Source organism: Cynocephalus volans, chromosome 14 (assembly GCF_027409185.1).
Source record: "Cynocephalus volans isolate mCynVol1 chromosome 14, mCynVol1.pri, whole genome shotgun sequence".
Taxonomy (NCBI): Eukaryota; Metazoa; Chordata; class Mammalia; order Dermoptera; family Cynocephalidae; genus Cynocephalus; species Cynocephalus volans.
In genome coordinates, this window is record NC_084473.1 from 23,119,175 (window position 1) to 23,138,922 (window position 19,748).

The following is a 19,748-nucleotide window of genomic DNA, read 5'->3' on the forward strand; positions in this document are numbered from 1 at the left end:
ACCAAACCTGTTTTCAAACATGGAGTCTGAACTATAAGAAGAAGGCCAGTAAAGATTACTTTGTGCTCATCCACACACTATATTATCCCAGGATAAAAACAACCAAAAATTTAATCAGCAGTATTATAGTAGGTTCCAGATGGAAAATTTCTTTTCTCATTACCACAAACCATGCTTCCACAAGCACACAAAACAATACATGTAGAAAGTGAGAAATTTTCCATTGGGAGTATAGAAAATACTTGGAGAGAAAAATAATTTTAGCTGCATAGGATGTGCTTAACTTCAAACAGCATCTTAGCCACATGCACTTCCAAATATAAAAGACAAAGAAATTTCAGGTTTCTTAGCCACCTCTTTTGATGAGGTTTACATAATTTGGGAAATGACAATATTATTTGGTATTGATTGGTTCATACCAATATGCTTTTTGAGAGCAAGATTTATCCTGGAATGAAAATAGTTTAGTATGGACAGTTCACTAACTCAACTTTTAATCCTCTTCTTGAAGTGAAGAGCAACAGATCACAAAGATCAATAATACAGAGGATATATACAAATTGGTCACTAATTTCATCCAAAAGTCATCAGGTATTTGCTGATGACGTCAGTAATTATCACATGGATTAAAATTTTACAGGCTAGGGGTAATATTCATCCATGCCTTTGCTTTTTTTCCTTCCAAAAAAAGATGTCAATATTTTTTTCTTTTAGCCAGTTCAACTTCATTGTTTGCACACTACTGAAACAAGACCTCTTCAATATCCACCGGTTTGCTGAAGATGTTAAAGCGTTTATCTGTGGCCAGCCTCTTGGTTACATCCCTGAGAAACAACCGCAACTCTCTTAAAGTGTTTTCCTCCTGGTCCTCCATCCGATTTTTTTCTGATTCTGATAACTGACGAGGTGGAGAAGGTAGTGCAAGAGGAAGCACTTCCATAGCACAAAGAGCTAAAGAAAACAGAAGGAAATGTTAAGATTCCAACACGGTAGGCCAGGACCTCAATTACTTTTCTGGCGTTCTCTCAAAATGTTCTTTAAAGAAAAGGAGAATTACATATATGTGAACAATGCAAATCCAGCAAGTAAAAATCTGAATGGAAACAAAAAGTAAGTTAGGGAATAGCTTCACATTATAAAACAACTCACAATAGGACTCCTTTAAAGAAAAAATGATATAATTTAAATAATTTTATTTTTAAACATTATTTACATATAACTCATAAGAAATACTTCAAATCAACATAAATATCTCCAAGTCAAAGTACTGTATACAGATCTTCTTTAGTCGGCCTTGTTTAAAAGCTGCTTCTCAAAATGGGCATATTTTAATATGCATAAAAAGTGTAGTGGGCAAGTAACAATTCTTTGATCTTTCCTGTCCCAAAAACAATTCTGATTTTAGACAGGTCTCCTACCCTCATATTCTGAGTACAACACAACAGGGATGTTGAATGGCACCCGCAGGGAGGGAGCAGAAAAAGGAAGGAATCAAAAAAAGAATCCCAAAGACATGGAGGAGGTAGAAAGCCAGTCTGAAGCATTATATGTAAAATCCACAGTACTCACTATCTACCTTAAGAAAAACCAAAAATCTTCTTAAAAGGTAAAGTATTAACTTTCCTAATCATAATATTCTCTAATACCTTATAAGATTTTCCTGGTATTACACTAAATCTCAGGATTAAAATTCTAAGTATTTTCACTGATTTCTAAATAGCCCTTAAGATAAAAAGTGAAAGTTAACAGAAGCTGCTCAAAAAGAAAAAAAGAATTATACCAATCTAAAGCACAGAAAATTCAGATCTGTGGGACTTAGACATTATCTAAGAGCATGGAAGATTAAAGTGCATCATTTTCATTAAAAAAATTTGAAATACCAATATTTAGATTAACAGGAAGCAATAACCAATAATCACAAGGTATAACTTACATATTGAATTTCTGAAGGTTTTTGAAGGAAAAAACCATAATTATAGCAATTTGTTAGGTGTTCATTTTTAAACACTGAGAAAATTTGGAAAGGAACCATTAAAGAACAATAAAACTATTAAAATGTTGTGTAAAATAACCAATGAAAAACAAACAAGAAAGTAGAAAGAATATGGAAAAGTAAGGATTTGGCAGGGATTGGAAATGTATTTTATATCCTACAAGAACAGCTATGAGAAACATCAAAGATAGAACAAGGATAAAGAGGCTTAAAAATTTTTACCAAACAGGACTGCTTTCTCTCTCTCTCTCTTTTTTTTTTTTTTTTTTTTTTGGCTGGCTGGTATGGGGATCCGAACCCTTGACCTTGGTGTTATAACACGGTGCTCTAATCAACTGAGCTAACTGGCCAGCCTGGAAACTTGCCTTTGAATGACTTACAATGCAGTCCTCACTTACATCAGGAAACTGAAATCTGACAAATTCTTGAGGTCTTTCTTAAAGTTATGAGTCCTAATCCAAGAGAAAAATAATGCTTAAAACAAAGCCATAATAGATTTCCAAATGCCTACCCTAGAACATCTAACATAATGGGTGCTAAATAAATATTTAAGAAATTAATCAGTAAATAAACTAGAAAACGCAAATTTTCTAACCAGCTCTTAGCCCATCAAACCAACCCAGGCCCACACAGTAATCAGTACAACACCTGGTGTTCACAACCTGCCAGTTCAAGTTCTGGGTACTTAAAGTGAGTACAACAAAGCAGAACTGAAAATTTTTTCTTTGACCTTTTGAGCCTCAGAATGTGAAATCTACCAGATGACCTGAATTAGAGTGATAAGGAGTCCTGTTTAGTAAACCTTTAAAAACAAGGCTGTACTTCCCAGTCTCCTCAAATCAGGTAAACACAATGGCCACTCCATGCGTCCATCTAAAGATAAACAGAACCTGCCTACTGTCTTCACTTCCATGAAGAAAGAGTTTAAAAAACTGACTCCAAGAAAGAGCATTTCTTAACTCCATCCCCCCATTTTCCTAAAGGCTTTACAAACTTTACCAGTGTGTTTTCTTCGTGGTGGAGCCATTGATGCCTGATTGAGAATCAATTCTTGGAAAAATTTTCTTCTGTCTTCTTCAATAGGCCTTTGAATATACAAGACCTCTTCATATTGTATTCTAAAGATACATTTAACCTACACATATACACACACACACAAAGACATTAAATATATAGAGAATTAAAAGCTTACATATTATACCAAATTACAATTTCTTCAACTTCCAGTACCATTTTCAGTATTCATAGAACATTCACATGGGGTTAGGGTTAACCTAATCCTAGGCCATGCTGTTGAGAGGTTCGACCTCATTGACTAAACAAGAAGAGAAGAATGTCCAGTTGCCCAAGTCATTAGTAAATAACACTATATCTAGGACAGTCATCAGATAATACCAAAAAGGAGAGTCGATTATAATAGTCAGGATGGCAACACTCTCAAAGGGCTTTTTCATCAGAGCTGAAAAGTAATTACCTAGAGTATAGGGAGCTGAAAAGATGTTAACACTGCCTTCTCTTATCCTCATGATTCTTTGTACTTCCTATTCACTGAACTTCTCTTTCTGTGCTCTTTCCCTACCAAGTCTATTTCACAAATAGAAATCCTGATTCCACTGCAAATTACGTAATTTCAGGCTCTTCACAGAATGCTCCATGACACCACCTTCCATGAAAAACCCCAAAGCAAAAATAAAAGTCATTCTCATATGCTTTAGTTCCTTCCACCTGGTGATCACCTACCTCCCCTGTGCTCATCTGCTTTAGAAACACTTTGATCCCAGATGTCCCCTTTCCAAATATGCTGTTTAAACCCTATTTACATCATCCACATTTGTCTACCACAGCATTTAACACTTTAATTTTATACAGTTTTCTAGATGGTCTATCTTCTACCTTCTAGATACCAAACTCCCTGAGAACAGGGGCCATTTTTTATTCATCTGTTTTCCTATACCTACCACAGTGCCTGGTACATAGCAATGCTTAATAAGCATGTTCTAAATGAGTAAAAGCTTGTGACCCAGCCCACATCAAATTGGAAATTGTAAATAAGAAAGGAAGAAGGTAACCAGTATGGAAAGAAGTACCAACCATGACAGTGTGGAAATACTGGATTAGGATTCAAGAAAACAGACTCTAGCCCACTTTACACTTTTGGTAAACTTTGGAAAGCATTCAATTTGTCATTTGTAGCCACTTACTAGATTAATTATATGAACTGAACACTTAAGAATGTCATAAATATTATGTTATTCCATTTATATAACAATGACATATGCATTATTATCTCATTTTACAGATGAGGTATGGAGAGTACTAACATTAATAAAGCAAATGTATTTCACAGGGCCTAACTTTTTCAAAAAGACAGGAAACTTTCCCCAGGCTACAGTCTCTGTTGCAGATAAAGAATTGTAACACAGCAAAGTTGCTGGCTCCAAGGGCAGATGTCCTTGGAGCAGCTTAACCTACTGATTGTTGTTAAGATACGTTGAGGAAGCTGTTGATTATTGCTTAAATATGCTGAGGAAATTGCTGTAGGGAAAGAAAATGTTGCTAAGGGCAAGCTGTCTGTTGGTGGACCAACTTAGCTTTTTACAAATTGCATTCTGGAATGTCACATCGTTAATTTTATTGCTTTTAGTAGTTTTACACTGCCTTTGTTTTTATGTCTTTCTTTGATGATTGAATCAACTGATTTTTCTTGTGAAACTTCCTTGTTTTTACAATAAAAAAGAGAAGCTAACTTTGAATCAGCGCTGTCACATTCAGCTTTCTCCTCCTAACAGGGGAGTTGCTGAATGGCAGTCACTTCAGGCCTCTCATGGCATTCATGGTGATTTGTTTTGAGTAATTCTTTTTTCATCTCTGTTTCACAGGGGGAAGTGTAACAATGAGGAAACTTAGGCTTAGAAAGGCTTAAGTAAGTGGCTTAAGGTCATTAAGTGAATAAAGAAAGAAGACTAGATCATGTAAACTCTAAAGGCCTTTTCCAGCTCTGAAATTCTAAGACACAGAAGAAAAAAAAACAATAAAAGGTAGACAGCAGAATTCAAAAATTGGATGGGAAATTATTTATCTCAACCCAAAGTCAAATCTTTTAGGAGTTTATAAAATTTCACCTTGTGTCCTTTCAATGTTTTGTATGGACTACCTTCAGCACAATTCCCTCCAACTTTTTGATCTATGCTTTGCTAGCCCTTCTTCTCTGAAAGTTCTGGAAGCAAATTTATTACTAAACATTCATTGTGCACCAAACATTATGCCAGACACTGCAGTTATAAAATTGAAGAAAATATGCTTACTCCCTGATATCAAGCATCTTAGAGTCTCAGAAGAAACCTTTATGATACCATGCTGAAAGTGCTATAACAGAGGTAGCAAAAGACAGAGGAGAGACCCTGCAAGGAGTAGAGGTAAAGAGGCATTAGATGAAAAATAGCAGAAATAGCTTACATCAACTGGGTTTTGAAAAATAAACAGAACTCAATACCCAAAAAGTACCATCATCTTGTTCAAGGATAGCAAAATATTTAGTTTTAAATATTCTTCCTTCTAATAATTTTCAACATTGTCTTGAACTTTGTGAATACAAAAGCACATCGAGAATAAGCCTACAATAATCCACTGATATTCTTGCCAGGTTATTACCAACAGTTTAGAATCCATCCTTTTATAAGTAGGCTAAATTAGTTTTCTCTAAATTTACTCCTAACCTTATCTCCCAACAGTCCCAGCTTCAAATTTCATGCTGCAACAAGGCAAGGCTCTTTTCCTGAACAGATCATGCTCTTTTACATTGGTTCATACTGGTCTTTATACATACTACTCACTCTTTCCTGAACCTTTCTTTAACGCTCCACTTAACCTGATGCTTTCTCTGGCTTTCCCAGACATGCTTAGGCACACTTTCCAATATTTCTCACTGAACTTTTTAAAAAACAGTTCAATGATTTTCAGTAAATTTATACAGTTTTGCGAGTATCACAAGCCAGTTTCAGGGCATTTCCATTACCCCAGAAAGTTTCCTCATGCCCATTTGCAGTCAATCCCTACTCCTACTCACACATCCCAGCCCAACAAGTTCAGCTTCTCTCACTTAGCATATCATCTTAGGTTCATCCATATTAGGTTCACTCGTATTGTCTTTTTGATTATAGCAATGATATCTCATTCCTGAATAACCAACGATAATGAGTACCTTTTCATGTGCTTATTAGTTATTTATGTATAATCTTAGAATCCTCATATAAGAGGAGTCACACAATATTTGTCCTATTGTGACTTATTTCACTTAACATGATATCTTCAAGGTTTATCCATATTATAGTATGTGGCAAAATTTCCTTCCTTTTAAAGGCTAAGTAATATTCCATTGTATTTAAATGCCACATTTATGTTTATCCATTCATCTGATGGACACTGAGGTTCTTTCCATCTTATGGCTACTGTGAATAATGCTACTATGAACATGAGTGTACAAATACCTGTTGAAGTCTCTGTTTTCAATTCTTTTGGGTATAAACCCAGAAGGTGAATTACTGGATCATATAGTAATGATATGTTTAATTGTTTAAGCAACTGCCACACTGTTTTCCACAGTGGCTACATAATTTCACATTCCCACCAGTGATGCACAAGGCTTCCAATTTCTCCACATCCTCACTGACACTTTTTTTTTTAATTAATAGCCATCCTAATGTACATAAAGTGATATTTGTATTTCCCTAATTATTAGTGATGCTGAGCATCTTTTCATATGTTTATTGTCCATTTGTACATCTTTAGAGAAATGTCTATTCAAGTCCTTTGCCCATTTTGAATCAGGCTGTCTTTTTCTGTTGTTGAGTTGTAGGAGTTCTTTATATACTCTGGATGTCGATCCCTTATTAGATAAATGATTTGCAAATATTTTCTCCCATTCTCTGGGTTGCCTTTCATTCTTGATCCCTTTGATACAAAAGTTTTTAATTTTTATGACATCCAACTTATCTATTTTTTCTTTTGTTGCCTATACTTTTGGTGTCATATCCACGAAATAACTGTCAAATCCAATGTTATGAAGCATTTTCTTTATGTTTTCTCCTAAGAGTTTTATGATTTTAGGTCTTACGTCTAGGTCTTTGACCCATTTTTAGTTAATTTTTGTATATGGTATAAGGTAAAGATCCAACTTCATTTTTTTTTTTTTTTTTTTTTTTTTTTGCATGTGGTTATCCAGTTTTCCCAGCACCATTTCTTGAAAAGACTGTCCTTTCCCCATTGCATGGTCTTGGAACCCTTGTCAAAGATCATTTGATGGAGTCTCATTATCATTAAGCTGTAGAAGTTCTTTAAACATTCTTAATATTAGTCATGTATCAGATAAGTGATCTGATATCTTTGAAATATTTTCTCCCTTTTCATATTCTTAATGTGTATTTGGAAGAGTAAAAGTTTTTAATTCTAATACAGTTCACTTTATCAATTTTTCTTTTATGGATCATGCTTTTACATGTTATATTATTATAGCACTTATGCTGTATTATAATTTTTTCCATGTCTCTACTCCCTCTAAAGTTTAAATTCTTGAAAATGAGTGACTACCTTTTTGCTCCTCACCTATTTTATTTATTCATTAATTCAACAAGGAGTTACTATGCTAGAAATATGCATGTGTATATATGTATCTGTCTGTACGTGTTTGTGTGTGTGTGTATCCAGTAACTGTGTTAGGCAGTTGGCACTCTGGATAGAAGAATAAAGAAAACAGACACTGACCTGACTTAAACAAATTCAGACTTACTAGTACATTACATTGCACAGAATAGGCACATAATTTTTGCTAAATGAACAATGGCCTTAACAACGGTCTTTTTATTTCTCAGTAGAAGTTTCAATTCATCGGGCATTCGAAGCATCACAATATCCGGAAACTGTTTTTCTGGAGTTTTAGAGAATACAGGGCATTACAAGTGATTACCTTTGGAATCAGAAAAACCTGAGTTCAAACCCTTGCTCTGCCATACTAGCTTGAAGACCCCAGGCAAGTTACTTTACCCATGTTAGCCTCAGTTGCTTCATCTGTCAAACAGAAAAAAACCTTTCTTACTGGACAGGTAGAAAACTTAACTTAGATATTGCATATAATTGGCTTAATACAGTGCCTGGCACATAGTTGCATTAACGGTTGCAATTTTTTCCTTAGTATAATCTTTTTGTTTTATCTCATTTATTAGCATGTTAAATAGAGTTGTCAGTTCCCAGTTTTGAAGGTAGGGTTCCTGCAACCTCGGTAATAGGAAAAATTAATGGTTTAAGAACTCAAGATCTCAAAGAGAAAAGGTGTGGGAAATGAGGTCAGAAATGAACCTAAGAAAGCTTTCATAAACATAATTTGTTTTCCTCAAAAAAAAGATAAGGAAATAATATGTTAAATAAAAATAAAAATTACTATTTTACATGATTTAAAATAGTAACATTTACTTACTAACCTTTTTTGGTTTAAAAAAAACTTATGAGGATTTCCTTCCTCTTAAATTTTAAGAAGAATCATATAATTGTACTACCAAGAAATTAATACTAAGATAGTTCCCTTGTATATATGGATCATTTATCTAAGTTTTCTTTTCCTTTTTTTTGGTGGCTGGCCTGCATGGGGAACCAAACCTGTGAACTTGGTGTTATAATGCTGCGCTCTAACCAACCGTTCATCTAAGTTTTCAATGCCCCTACATGCTTTTTCTACTTAAAGTTACTGATTTTCACTTCCTACATCCCACCATAAACCCAGGGACATGGAATGACATGAAACACTTGAGATGACAAACTACATGTAATCTTTACTCTCATAGCATAGTTGAGGAGGTATTTCTTTAATATTCATTTCCAATATAAGAATTATATCATCTTGAACTTGCTCATAATAATTTAATAACAAAGTACATACTATGAATATTTTCAGAAACAGAAGGTTTGCTTTCCTTCCTGAAAACACCTCTACTTCTATCTGCTTCCGCCCTTGCAAGTCTTTTTTTCTGTGCTCAACCCTCAATTAAGTCTTTTTTCTAATTCTCCTGAACAGAAATAACTGCAATTCCCATATATATCTCAACTATCCTCAGAATCTACAGAAGTAAATTCACTTACGCTAGAATTTTCCAGAAAGGCAATGAGGCTGGGCAGGGGTTACTTAAAGCCTAGGTTTTGATTCAACTGTTAGTTCTTTTTCTTATGCGGCAGACTTCTGAGTAATTCCAACGTGTCAGCACTGTGCTAAGAATCGGAGAAGTGAAGGCCCATAAGACATTCCCCTCCCTCAAAGAGCTTGTGGTCTAGGTCAGAGGATCATAAACATTTTGGTCTCAAGACCTTTTTATACTCTTAAAAATTATTAAGGACTCCAAAAGAGCTTTTGTTTATATGAGTTATATCTGTCATATTAAAAATTAAAAGTTGGGAACATTTTAAAAATGAACATATTAACATTAAAAAGTATATTATTCTGAAAACTATTTTTTTTCCGAAATATAAAACCTAATATACAGAACATAAAATATATAAAATATAAAATAAAATTCAGTGAGGAAAGTGGCACTGTTTTACATTTCTTCAAATCTCTTTAATGTCTGGTTTAATAGAAGACAACAATTCTTATTTCTCCTTCTGCATTCAACCTGTTTGTTGTTTTGACTGAAATATATGAAGAAAACCCAGATTGAAGCAGAAATGCAGTGGGAAAAGGGATGAACTTGACAATCCTCTGAAAAAGTCTTGGGGGGTCCCCAGGAGTCCCTGGACCACATTTTGATATCAGCTGACCTGGAGCAACGATTTCCAATTTTTTTGTATCTTTTTTTTTAATCTAACCCCTCTCATCAGTAAAAAATCTGAAAACATTCCCTCTAGTATATGCAAATCTATTTAAAGACACTATTCTACTAATATATTATTTCTATTTAAAACATATACACACATGCACAAAATATTTAAGATAATATGAAAAATAAAAATGAATAGAAGTTCTAATGTTTTTCCCAGTATCCCAATGCACTGAGTATAAACTTATTTTGAGGACTACTTGATTAGAAGAGAAAGATATATATATATACATCTCTATATATATAAGAAACATTTATAACAGAATATCAAAGGGGCTCTAAAAAATCAGATTGTCATTGTGTCCCACTAATACAACACTAGTCCCATGGGAGCTAATTTGGGGGGGGGGGTTGTGCTACTTTAAAAAATAGAGTAGAGAACATTTTCCTTTCATCTCTGTGTAATGGTTTATTTTATTAGAATAGTAGCATTTATTACAGATTTAGAAAATAAGACAATAAAAAACCAAAAATTATTATACCTTAATACCCAGAGATAATTACTATTAACATGTCGATATATATACTTCCAATTATTTCTTTATAAACTAGAAAAATACCAGACACATTGATTTATTACCTACATTTTGAACAATATATTTAAACATCTTTTCATAACATTAAATATTTTCTACAATATTTTAATGGTCTCACTGTGTTTCATGGAATGAATCTACTATAACAACTAATTCCCTATTATAGGACATTTAGATAAGCTATGATAAATACCCTTGTATTTTTTGCATTGTCTCTGCTATGTGTATCTTTGTGTTTGTCCATGAAAAATTCTTCAGGTAATAAACCTATAAATGATAGTGCTGAGCCAAATGTATGTACACATTTACGGCTTTGGGATGGGTTGCCATGAAGAGAGTTCACTCAACTATTTTTTATATATACATATTTAATAGTTTAAATTCCTATATCTTACTGTTATTTTAACTCATCCATTGCATGTTCTTAAATACACTGCAGTAACTGGCTATTTCTTCCTCTGACAATCACTTGTTTTTAAAATAGCTATGTTCACTTCATTTCCTCCATAGATCTGGTAACTTGCTAACCTACGGTTATTTGGTCTGCAACTCTCTGTGCTATTCATTCATTCACCAAATATTTATCAACATGTGCTAAGTATTACAGATTACTATCTCAGTTTGCAACCTAAAGAAAACAAGCTTTCTAATGGCAAAGCTAAAATTAAAATGTAAGGCTTAGGAGAAGAGGATCTCCTATGAACAATTAGTATAAAACGTATTATATTTTCAGTAGTCTGAGAGAATTCTCATAATCTTCACCCCACAAATGTGAATATCTATGATAGCTTTAGTGGTTACTTGATTAATAAGGGCTAAGAAAAAAGAAGATAAAAGGGGAGAAAAAAGAGCTGAAATTTCAGCACTCAATGCTAGTAAATTTATAATATTTTAGGTACTAATTAAAGGTACTGGTAAACAAATAATGAAAAAGCTTACTAGTCAGTAGGCTTTTTGAACCCATTAAAAATTATGATAACAACATAGCAACACTGAAAATATGTGTGATGCAATGTTAACTTAAAATACTAAGCCATCAGTAAAATTACATATACATAGGGACAACTGGAGCACGCACAATAAAAATTGCTGTATCAAGAAAACAGGCTCATTACGACTTTCATTTACAAAATTTTCAAACAATATAAAGGGAAAAATTCAGGAATTATATATTCCCAAGTAGAACACTTAATAATTCCAAATTTTCTTTATCTCTTCTCTTTTTATGAAATTATAATAAAACTAGTTGACAGAGAGGATCTAACAAAAAAAGTGGCTCCTAGGTTATATCCAGGTTCAGTTCATTCATTTAAATTCACTTCAACTGCATTCCTACTTTATAATACTAATAACCAAACATTTTATAGCTCTATCATTTCCAAAATAAATTCTCACATACTGTCTCACATCAACAACCCTGTCTGTTATTATTCACCTTTTATAGATAAGGAAACTGAGGCTATTCTAAGTTCAAATATTTATCTAAGATCAAAAGACTAGTAAGTCAGTACCTTGGTTTTTCTTGCTCTTACTACATACAGCATTCCACTAAACTTCGTTGCCCTCATAATACTAAACATTTTGATTAATGGTCTTCATACACTATAAGGTTTGAATAATCAAAAATGAATTATTCTACATTTAATATAGTTTCCTTACAAGAGCCATAAATTGTACAAATCCATTTTAGCAAAATAGCTAACGAAAGCTGAAACATAAAATAACTCAGTAAGCAAATACCTTAATCATAAAATTCTACATAATCAAGATTTATATTATAGTATCTAAAATAGGCAAACCTTTTATATGAACATCATTCCTACTGTATCTCCTAGGTAAAATATTCCTAAACATTTCTAAAGAAGACTATTTGAAGACCTAGTAAGCTCAGGGTAATAAAAACAATTTTTAAGAAATCAATTTTATTCACGAGTTGATCTACTAATTTTTTTTCTCAATTTGCCTTTTATTTGCTTTCAGATTTGAAAAATATGCATACTAGTAATAATATTCAACTTAACATGATGCTACCAATGAAAGAGCTGAAAGGTCAAATCCCACCAAATGATCTCATGGATGATAAGGATCAAAAAGATAATTATAATAGAATTGACGATGATATAGATAAGACTTTCTTAAAGGTATTTACTATGTGTATGTCAGGTTCTGCTCTAAGCATGAGTTATCTCAATACTGAGAAAGATATCATTTTTGCACCAAAAAAGAAACTGAAACTTGAAACATTAGATAACTTGCCTATGTCACATGGCCAGTAAGCAGTACAACCAGGGTATGAACTCTGACAATACTGATTTTATGGTAATTTAAAGGTGTCCAATTTACAGGGTCAATTACTTTAAAACAGAATAATAAGAAAAGGTAAATATTTAATCAGTTCTTACCTCTTCAGGCAGTTCACTGTACATGGTTTCAGAGGTAGACAATAAAAATATAGGTGAAAATGACGGTATGTCTTGTAGCAGTGTCAGAAAAGTTGCTCTCACAGTTTCACTGACAGCTTCCCACCAATCACCAATGTGAGGCATGTAAACAATACTAGGTACTGTTCTTCGAGCTTCACGAAAAATCTAATTAAGGAAAGAACCAGTATTTAAAAACTCAAATTGATTGTTCTAAAGCCTACCCAGTAACTCTCAATTATATGAAATGTGTCAGGCCTGTCACTGTTATTAGTTTCAGCCCCACATTTAAGTTCTTAAAGATATGATGCACAATCCTTACATACAGTTTCTACCTACCCTTGCCTCACCCAAAAAAAAAGGTATTTTTTGCCATTTAATTATTTCTATTCAGCATATATTAATACCACAAAGATATCAAATTGCTCCACTTATCCTATCATGGAAAGATAATAAGGAAAAATATCACTATAAAATATGCTGCCAATAAACATGCACCTATATATGTCACCCATGTTACAGTGACATTAGTAAGCTCTACACAAAGAAAAAGATGACATAGTTTACATGTTTGAGCACATTGTCTAAAATCACTGAACATATAAATTAAATAAACATTTTCACCAAGATGCTCCACCTGAGAACTAGAACTTAAAATTAACGAACTACCTGCTGAACCACTTGTTCACTTCCTCCCATTACCCGTAGTTCAATCGTTCATAGAATAGTCACAAAATACTTACTTCTCTAAAGAGCAGTAAGTTAGCAATAAACTCTGAGACACTTTCATCATTAGAAAATACAAAATGAAGTTCTACTCAGGTGTTAAAACCATAGCTTCAGTCACACTCTGCCAACAACACACTAGTAAGGACCAGGTTGGCTATTAGTAAACTGCCAAGCAGAACTACTGTCTTTTACATGTAAGTCAACAGAGCTCAGTAGCCCATCAACAAATTCTCACATGCTAATATGACATCTCTTCATTATCTTTAACAAGTTTAGGTATAACTGTAAAAATGACTGTATTTCCTCAAACTAGTTTGAGAATTCTCATCCTAAAATTCTCTACTTACTTTCCCTTATTTTAAACACACTTCAACTAGCCTATGTATTATTAGTTCAAGATATAGAAATAAGAATCTAACATTAAAAATGATTAGGACTATCAGAAACTTCTCTAAGAATCAAAAGGATCATTTTTCTTTAATGAGTAAGCTTACCACTTGCATGAATATTTAATATATTTTATACAGCTTTAAACATCCTGTGTAAAATAAAATGTACTGCCAATCCAATAATAAACCAGATGAAAGAGGCTCAAATAAAATTTTTCCCCAAAACTGGAAGAAATGTAGATGTTATGATCACTCACATCAAAAGTAATATTTGCTCCCTTCCTCTAATAATTGCATATCCACCAATCCAGGACAGTTGTACGGTACAACTCCTTCAGGACTCCCAAATTTTGACCATTTCTGCAAACATGTACCCTTCTATCCTGGATCTTGGAAATTCAAGAATTTTTTCTAAAGTTATTACAGTAAATTCATAAGAAAAAAAAAAAAAAAAGCAAATACGTTGGCAAAAGGAACCACACAGCAGCACAAAGGCAACTGAGGAATTTGTTTAAAAAAAAATTATTACATGCCACCCAATTTGGGCACGGTATGTGGAAGACAGTGACCAACTCATTTTGTCACTATCCAATTACTCACTCTATTCTGGTAAAACTAAGGAAAGTCAGCAGGGAGAGAGGTGATTGTAAAAGCTATAGCTTACTGAGAAGCCTCACAAAACTAACCACCTAATTCAGCCACGCAAGTTACCACACGCCAGGACACAGGAGAGATGAGAAAACATGCTTTAAAACGGAAAAAAAAAAAAAAAAAGGCAAGAAAAGTTATGCCTTTAAAGCTAGTACTTCTAGGTCGGGTTTTCCAGAAATAGGTGTTGAAAACATCTAGCCATTAACAAGCATCAAAGAGAATAGGCATAGCAACAGAACGTTAAGTGATAATAAGAACTGTACAGAGCCAAAAGTTAAATAATGCAGTACTACAGGTGCTTGAATTTTATTTGCAAGACTGAATTAGATACAAGTATTGTATCACCAGCTCTAAAAGCATTATGATTTTTTTTCTCTATTTCTTTCTTTTCATCCAGTCCTTTCAAATCAAAATTAACAAATTGAACATGATATTCTATTGACCCAATAAAAAGTTTACAAATTTTTTTATGTCCAAAGACTTTAGGAAAATATTCTTCTTGGTAGAATTTTTAAAATTATATAAAAAAACCTAGCAGAAAAAAAATCCAAACAAATCTCCAATAAATATAGAAAAATAAAAATGTTTAGATTAGGCTTTCTGATCCACAAGTGTATAATTATACAAACTGAGAATTAACCTAACTACATGAGATACCAATATCAAGGGAATATTTTTGTAATTTTTCTTCTACGCCTTTAGGGAGAAATCATCTTCAATTTCTAGAAAAATTAAAAAGCCCTAACAAAACAACTTTTCTTTTTTAATTCCTTACTCCACGCTCTTTCAGAATATTAAAAATTTCGCATTTTTAGGCCGGCCCCGTGGTTCACTCGGGAGAGTGCAGTGCTGGGAGCGTGGCATTCCGCCCCGCCGCCGAGGCCGCAGGTTCGGATCCTATATAGGGATGGCCTGTGCGCTCACTGGCTGAGCACGGTGCGGACGACACCAAACCAAGGGTTCCGATCCCCTTACCGGTCACCAAAAAAAAAAAAAAAAAGAATTTCGCATTTTCCTTTTATATATATATATATATATATATATATATATATAAATAAAACCAACTTTTTCTAATTCCCCACCTTTTGTAATGAAAATTCAAAAAGAATGGAGCCTGAGAATGATATTTTAAAATTCTTAGAATATAAATATCAGGAAAAAAAGATTAATCCTATTGTGATATATTGTTGTTTGTTGCTAATTTTTAAAAAGTTCTTCAGCAGTTTGCTAGTATCTTTTAAAGTTGTGGAGTAAAGCACACTCTGTGAAATCAAATAACCAGATAATTCAGAGTAGAAAAATAAAGCTTAGTTTTAATGAAGCGGCAACTGTCTTGGGAACAAGTGATGCCATTTGAGAACTAGAAAAATACTCACCTATAGGGTGTCTTGGATTGGTGGATGTGCAAGGTGTAGTAGAAAACAGAAAAACTGTTATAGAGAAAAAAAGACAGTAGGCCAAATTACTGAACCAACCGTTTCAAAATACCTCTGACATGACCAGCACTCTTGCACAATGAACAAACACCAGTGTATGTGAACTGTTTGTTTTGATTCTTTATTTAGACAATGTACTCCATTTCCTTCTGGCCTCGTTCTTGCCCTAGACATCAGAGTCCCTTACATAACTAATAATTTTTTAAGTTTCTTTATTTAAAAAAAATCACAAACTACTTCCTCTGAATATTAAAGGCAAAATCAGGCCATTAAAGTTAGAAGTATCCATACAAGGAAGCACTATTGATATGAACTGCATTTTTATTTACAAGAGTTCTAATCATCTCAAAAGCTAAACTTTGAAATCAGTATTTTAGCCACCAAATTAAAATGTTCCATGCATGAAAATTTAAAGTATTTTTTTTAAATTAACTTTATACCACATAATAAGCCATTTTCTTTAGAAACTGAAAACATGAAAAATATTAAACACGAATGTAAATAAGACAGAAAGCTCAAAGCCAGTATAGCTTTCACTTGTCTAAAAGGGGCAATACAGAAGAGAGGAAGACAACTTTATGTCATCAAAAACTTCCAGAACTCTTCTCAGTCACTTAGTATTATAAATGTACTAAAATTACAAAACGCAGGTAAAAGAAAAATCTTGGGAGTCAAAATGTTCTTAATTTTTATAAAAATTAAAAGGCAATAATAAAACAAGTGTAATTCTTTGTGTCATACTACCACAAAATATTAAAATAAATAATATCTCCATATTACTGATGACTTTATTGCACTTATATCATTTTACTCCCTTTATATATCATTTAGCTAAGATTTATTGAGCATCTTCTGTGAAGAGGCACTGTCTGGATTCTGAAGATTCAGGATTCAAGAAATAAGATGCATGGGCCGAGCCTGTGGCGCACTCAGGAGAGTGCGGTGCTGGGAGTGCGGCGACGCTCCCGCCGCGGGTTCGGATCCTATATAGGAATGGCCGGTGCGCTCACTGGCTGAGTGCCGGTCACGAAAAAAGACAAAAAAAAAAAAAAGAAAGAAAGAAGATGCCAAATTTCTTTACATGCATATAATTAGCCTGTTATACATGTCTACCAGTTTCTAAACTATAGCAGTAATCAATATTTTATAAAAATTAAATCACCCAAATTCCGTTTCTGATGTTTTCATTCCGAAGGCTTCAGGAATTTCAGTAAGTTGTGACACACTCCGGGCTCACAACTCAAAAAAATAAAAAGGTGTTGCTATGGAAAAACCCAGACCCCCATGTGAGCAAACACAAAAGCATCCAAAGTATACACAGACTGTTAGGGAGAAATCCAGAAAACCATAAGCACAAACACAAGAGAATCCAAAGTATACACACAGAATACATTTATTCCTTAATGCTACTCAATCAAAAAGGTTTTTCCCTGAGAATTTCTACAATTTCTTTCTAGGGAAAGAAAAACACTAAAATTTTCACCAAAAAAAAGACTTTATTTACCCTTTTAAATTATTCATAACACCACACAGTACATAAACTCCAAAGCTTTTGTATTTTATGTAAATATATAAAATATATTAATTTAGTCATACCTCTTTATTAATGAAAAAGACAAAATACAACACACTCATAAGTCCTTTTTTTCTAAATCAAAAGTAGAAATAATACAGGAAGCAAAAATTACATTTGAGGATGTCAGAAAAGAGGGATCACAGTTGCTGCTTAGAGTGTTAGTAACGATGTCTTTTACTACACATGCTAACATCTCCTGCCTTGTTTTAGTGCTCAATAATTATTTGTGAACTTAATGGGGTAACCAAAAATCTTCCAGGCTCTACCAAGGTTTTCCATTCTCCTTTCAGAGCATTTGGAAGACTATGAAATACTCAGTAACGTACATACACATAAACACACAGAGAGAGAGACATACGTGCACACACAGAGAGTCATGTTATGTACTCTGGCACTTGTTTCAGTAATAAATGTCCAACTAGTGTCCAATGACCAGCTAAAGTACTAGATCTCAAAGTCTGATCTATTGAAGACCTAGAATAGTAACACCTGGGATGAATGTTTAAAATATAGATTCCTGGAGGCTCAGCCCAAATTTAGTGAATCAGAATCTCTGTGTGTTGAGCCAGGAAATCAGAAATTTTAATAAGCACTCCCAAGTGATTCTTACGCACACTAAATCTTAAAAAACAATGAAAAAAACCCTAATGTCTACTACATTAACTCCTCTACCATTTTATACCCCAACTGATGATATTAATCAATAACTGAGACAGTCAGAAAGAGAAAATGAAGTTTTATCACATATAGTCATCCCTCCATATCCACAGGGGGTTGGTTCCCAGACTCCCTCAAATCTGTGCAGTTGCTGAAGTCCCACAGTTGGCCCTCCACATCCACAGGTTTTGTATCCTACAAATACTGTATTTACAATCTGGGGTTGATTTAATCTGTGGATATAAAACCTAAGGACACAGAAGGCCAACTGTATATTCTTGTGCATGTATGTGTTTTAAACAATAGACATACAATTAAACAAAATCCCCACAGTATAAAAAAATATCAAGTAGGCTCTTCCCCTTTCCATCTTATCACACATATAAATATAGCCCTTTAAAGGTGATTTAGGAGGCTGGTCTGTTAGCTCAGTTGGTTAGAGTGCCACCTTGTAATGCCAAGGTCAAGGGTTCAGATCCCTATACAGGTCAGCCACCAAAAAATTAAATAAATAAATAAATAATAAAGGTTGATTTAGGACTTCTTCCCTTTAAGACTGCCTTTCATGTCCAACTTAATTTATAATAAGAATTTTAGAGCCTGGGGAAAAGAAAAGTATGCGAGAATAACTTGCCACAGACTGAATCCTTATATTCCACATTTATTTAGAACTAATCCTGGCTATGGGAGGACTAACTCCCAAGAGAGGTAAGGCAAAAGGGAAGAAAAAAAAGGGAATGTAGAACAGAAGAAAAGAGAGAAGGGCTTTCCAGCATTTCAGCACCTAATTCACACACTTCCCTAGGACTTTTATACCTACATATAAAAAGGCTTACCAATCTCCACATTATATAACAGCCTCTTCTTGGAGAATTTGTTAGAAAATCTGTTACATTAATAAATTTAAAATATTTCTAAGTATGTACTTAAGATACAAATAATCAGGAATTAACCAAAACAATTTTACTGGTCTCTGGCCAGTATCAGAAGAAGTCTGGGCTTCAGCTAGCATGACTGCATAATTCTCACTCGGGTCCTAGTAGATTAGACATCCAGGTGGTGGTCACTCAAAAATAAGCTCTACTTCCAACCCAGAAGCTCTTAGGCGTAAACTGAGAAGATGAGATGTCAATGTACTAGAGGAAGTGCAACACAACCAAAACCATAAATAGTGGGTTTTTGTTGTTTTCCACTACTAAGTGACATTTCTCTCCACCCTCCCCACCAACAAAATTAAAAAGTAGTAAAAGCCCAGAAATGTAAATGAGATCAAAGAGTATGAAGTCACAATTCTAACTTCGCAAAGTAGGATTCAGAATGATGCCAAGTAGGATTCAGAAAAAAATCCTAGGATCTCAATAATACCAACATATTAAAATCTACAACACTCCTAAGTGTTTCCTTACCTATACTTGACTAACATTAAACCAGTAATGTGTTTATGAATATATACACATATTAACCATAAGGAACAACTACAGACAGTAGACCCTCTCACTCTG

At 33.7% G+C, this 19,748-nt stretch overlaps 1 protein-coding gene across 1 annotated transcript in view; it reads right to left on the reverse strand.

Annotated features, from left to right (window-relative positions):
• The window catches only part of ATAD2B (ATPase family AAA domain containing 2B), a 166,484-nt gene that overhangs the window by 47,273 nt on the left and 99,463 nt on the right, over positions 1-19,748 (reverse strand). The window contains exons 19-21 of the mRNA XM_063078237.1: positions 12,791-12,976; positions 2,993-3,128; positions 755-951 (exon numbers count right to left, since the gene is read on the reverse strand). Of these exons, the coding sequence (XP_062934307.1) occupies positions 755-951; positions 2,993-3,128; positions 12,791-12,976 (519 nt within the window). The remainder of the gene's footprint in view (positions 1-754; positions 952-2,992; positions 3,129-12,790; positions 12,977-19,748) is intronic.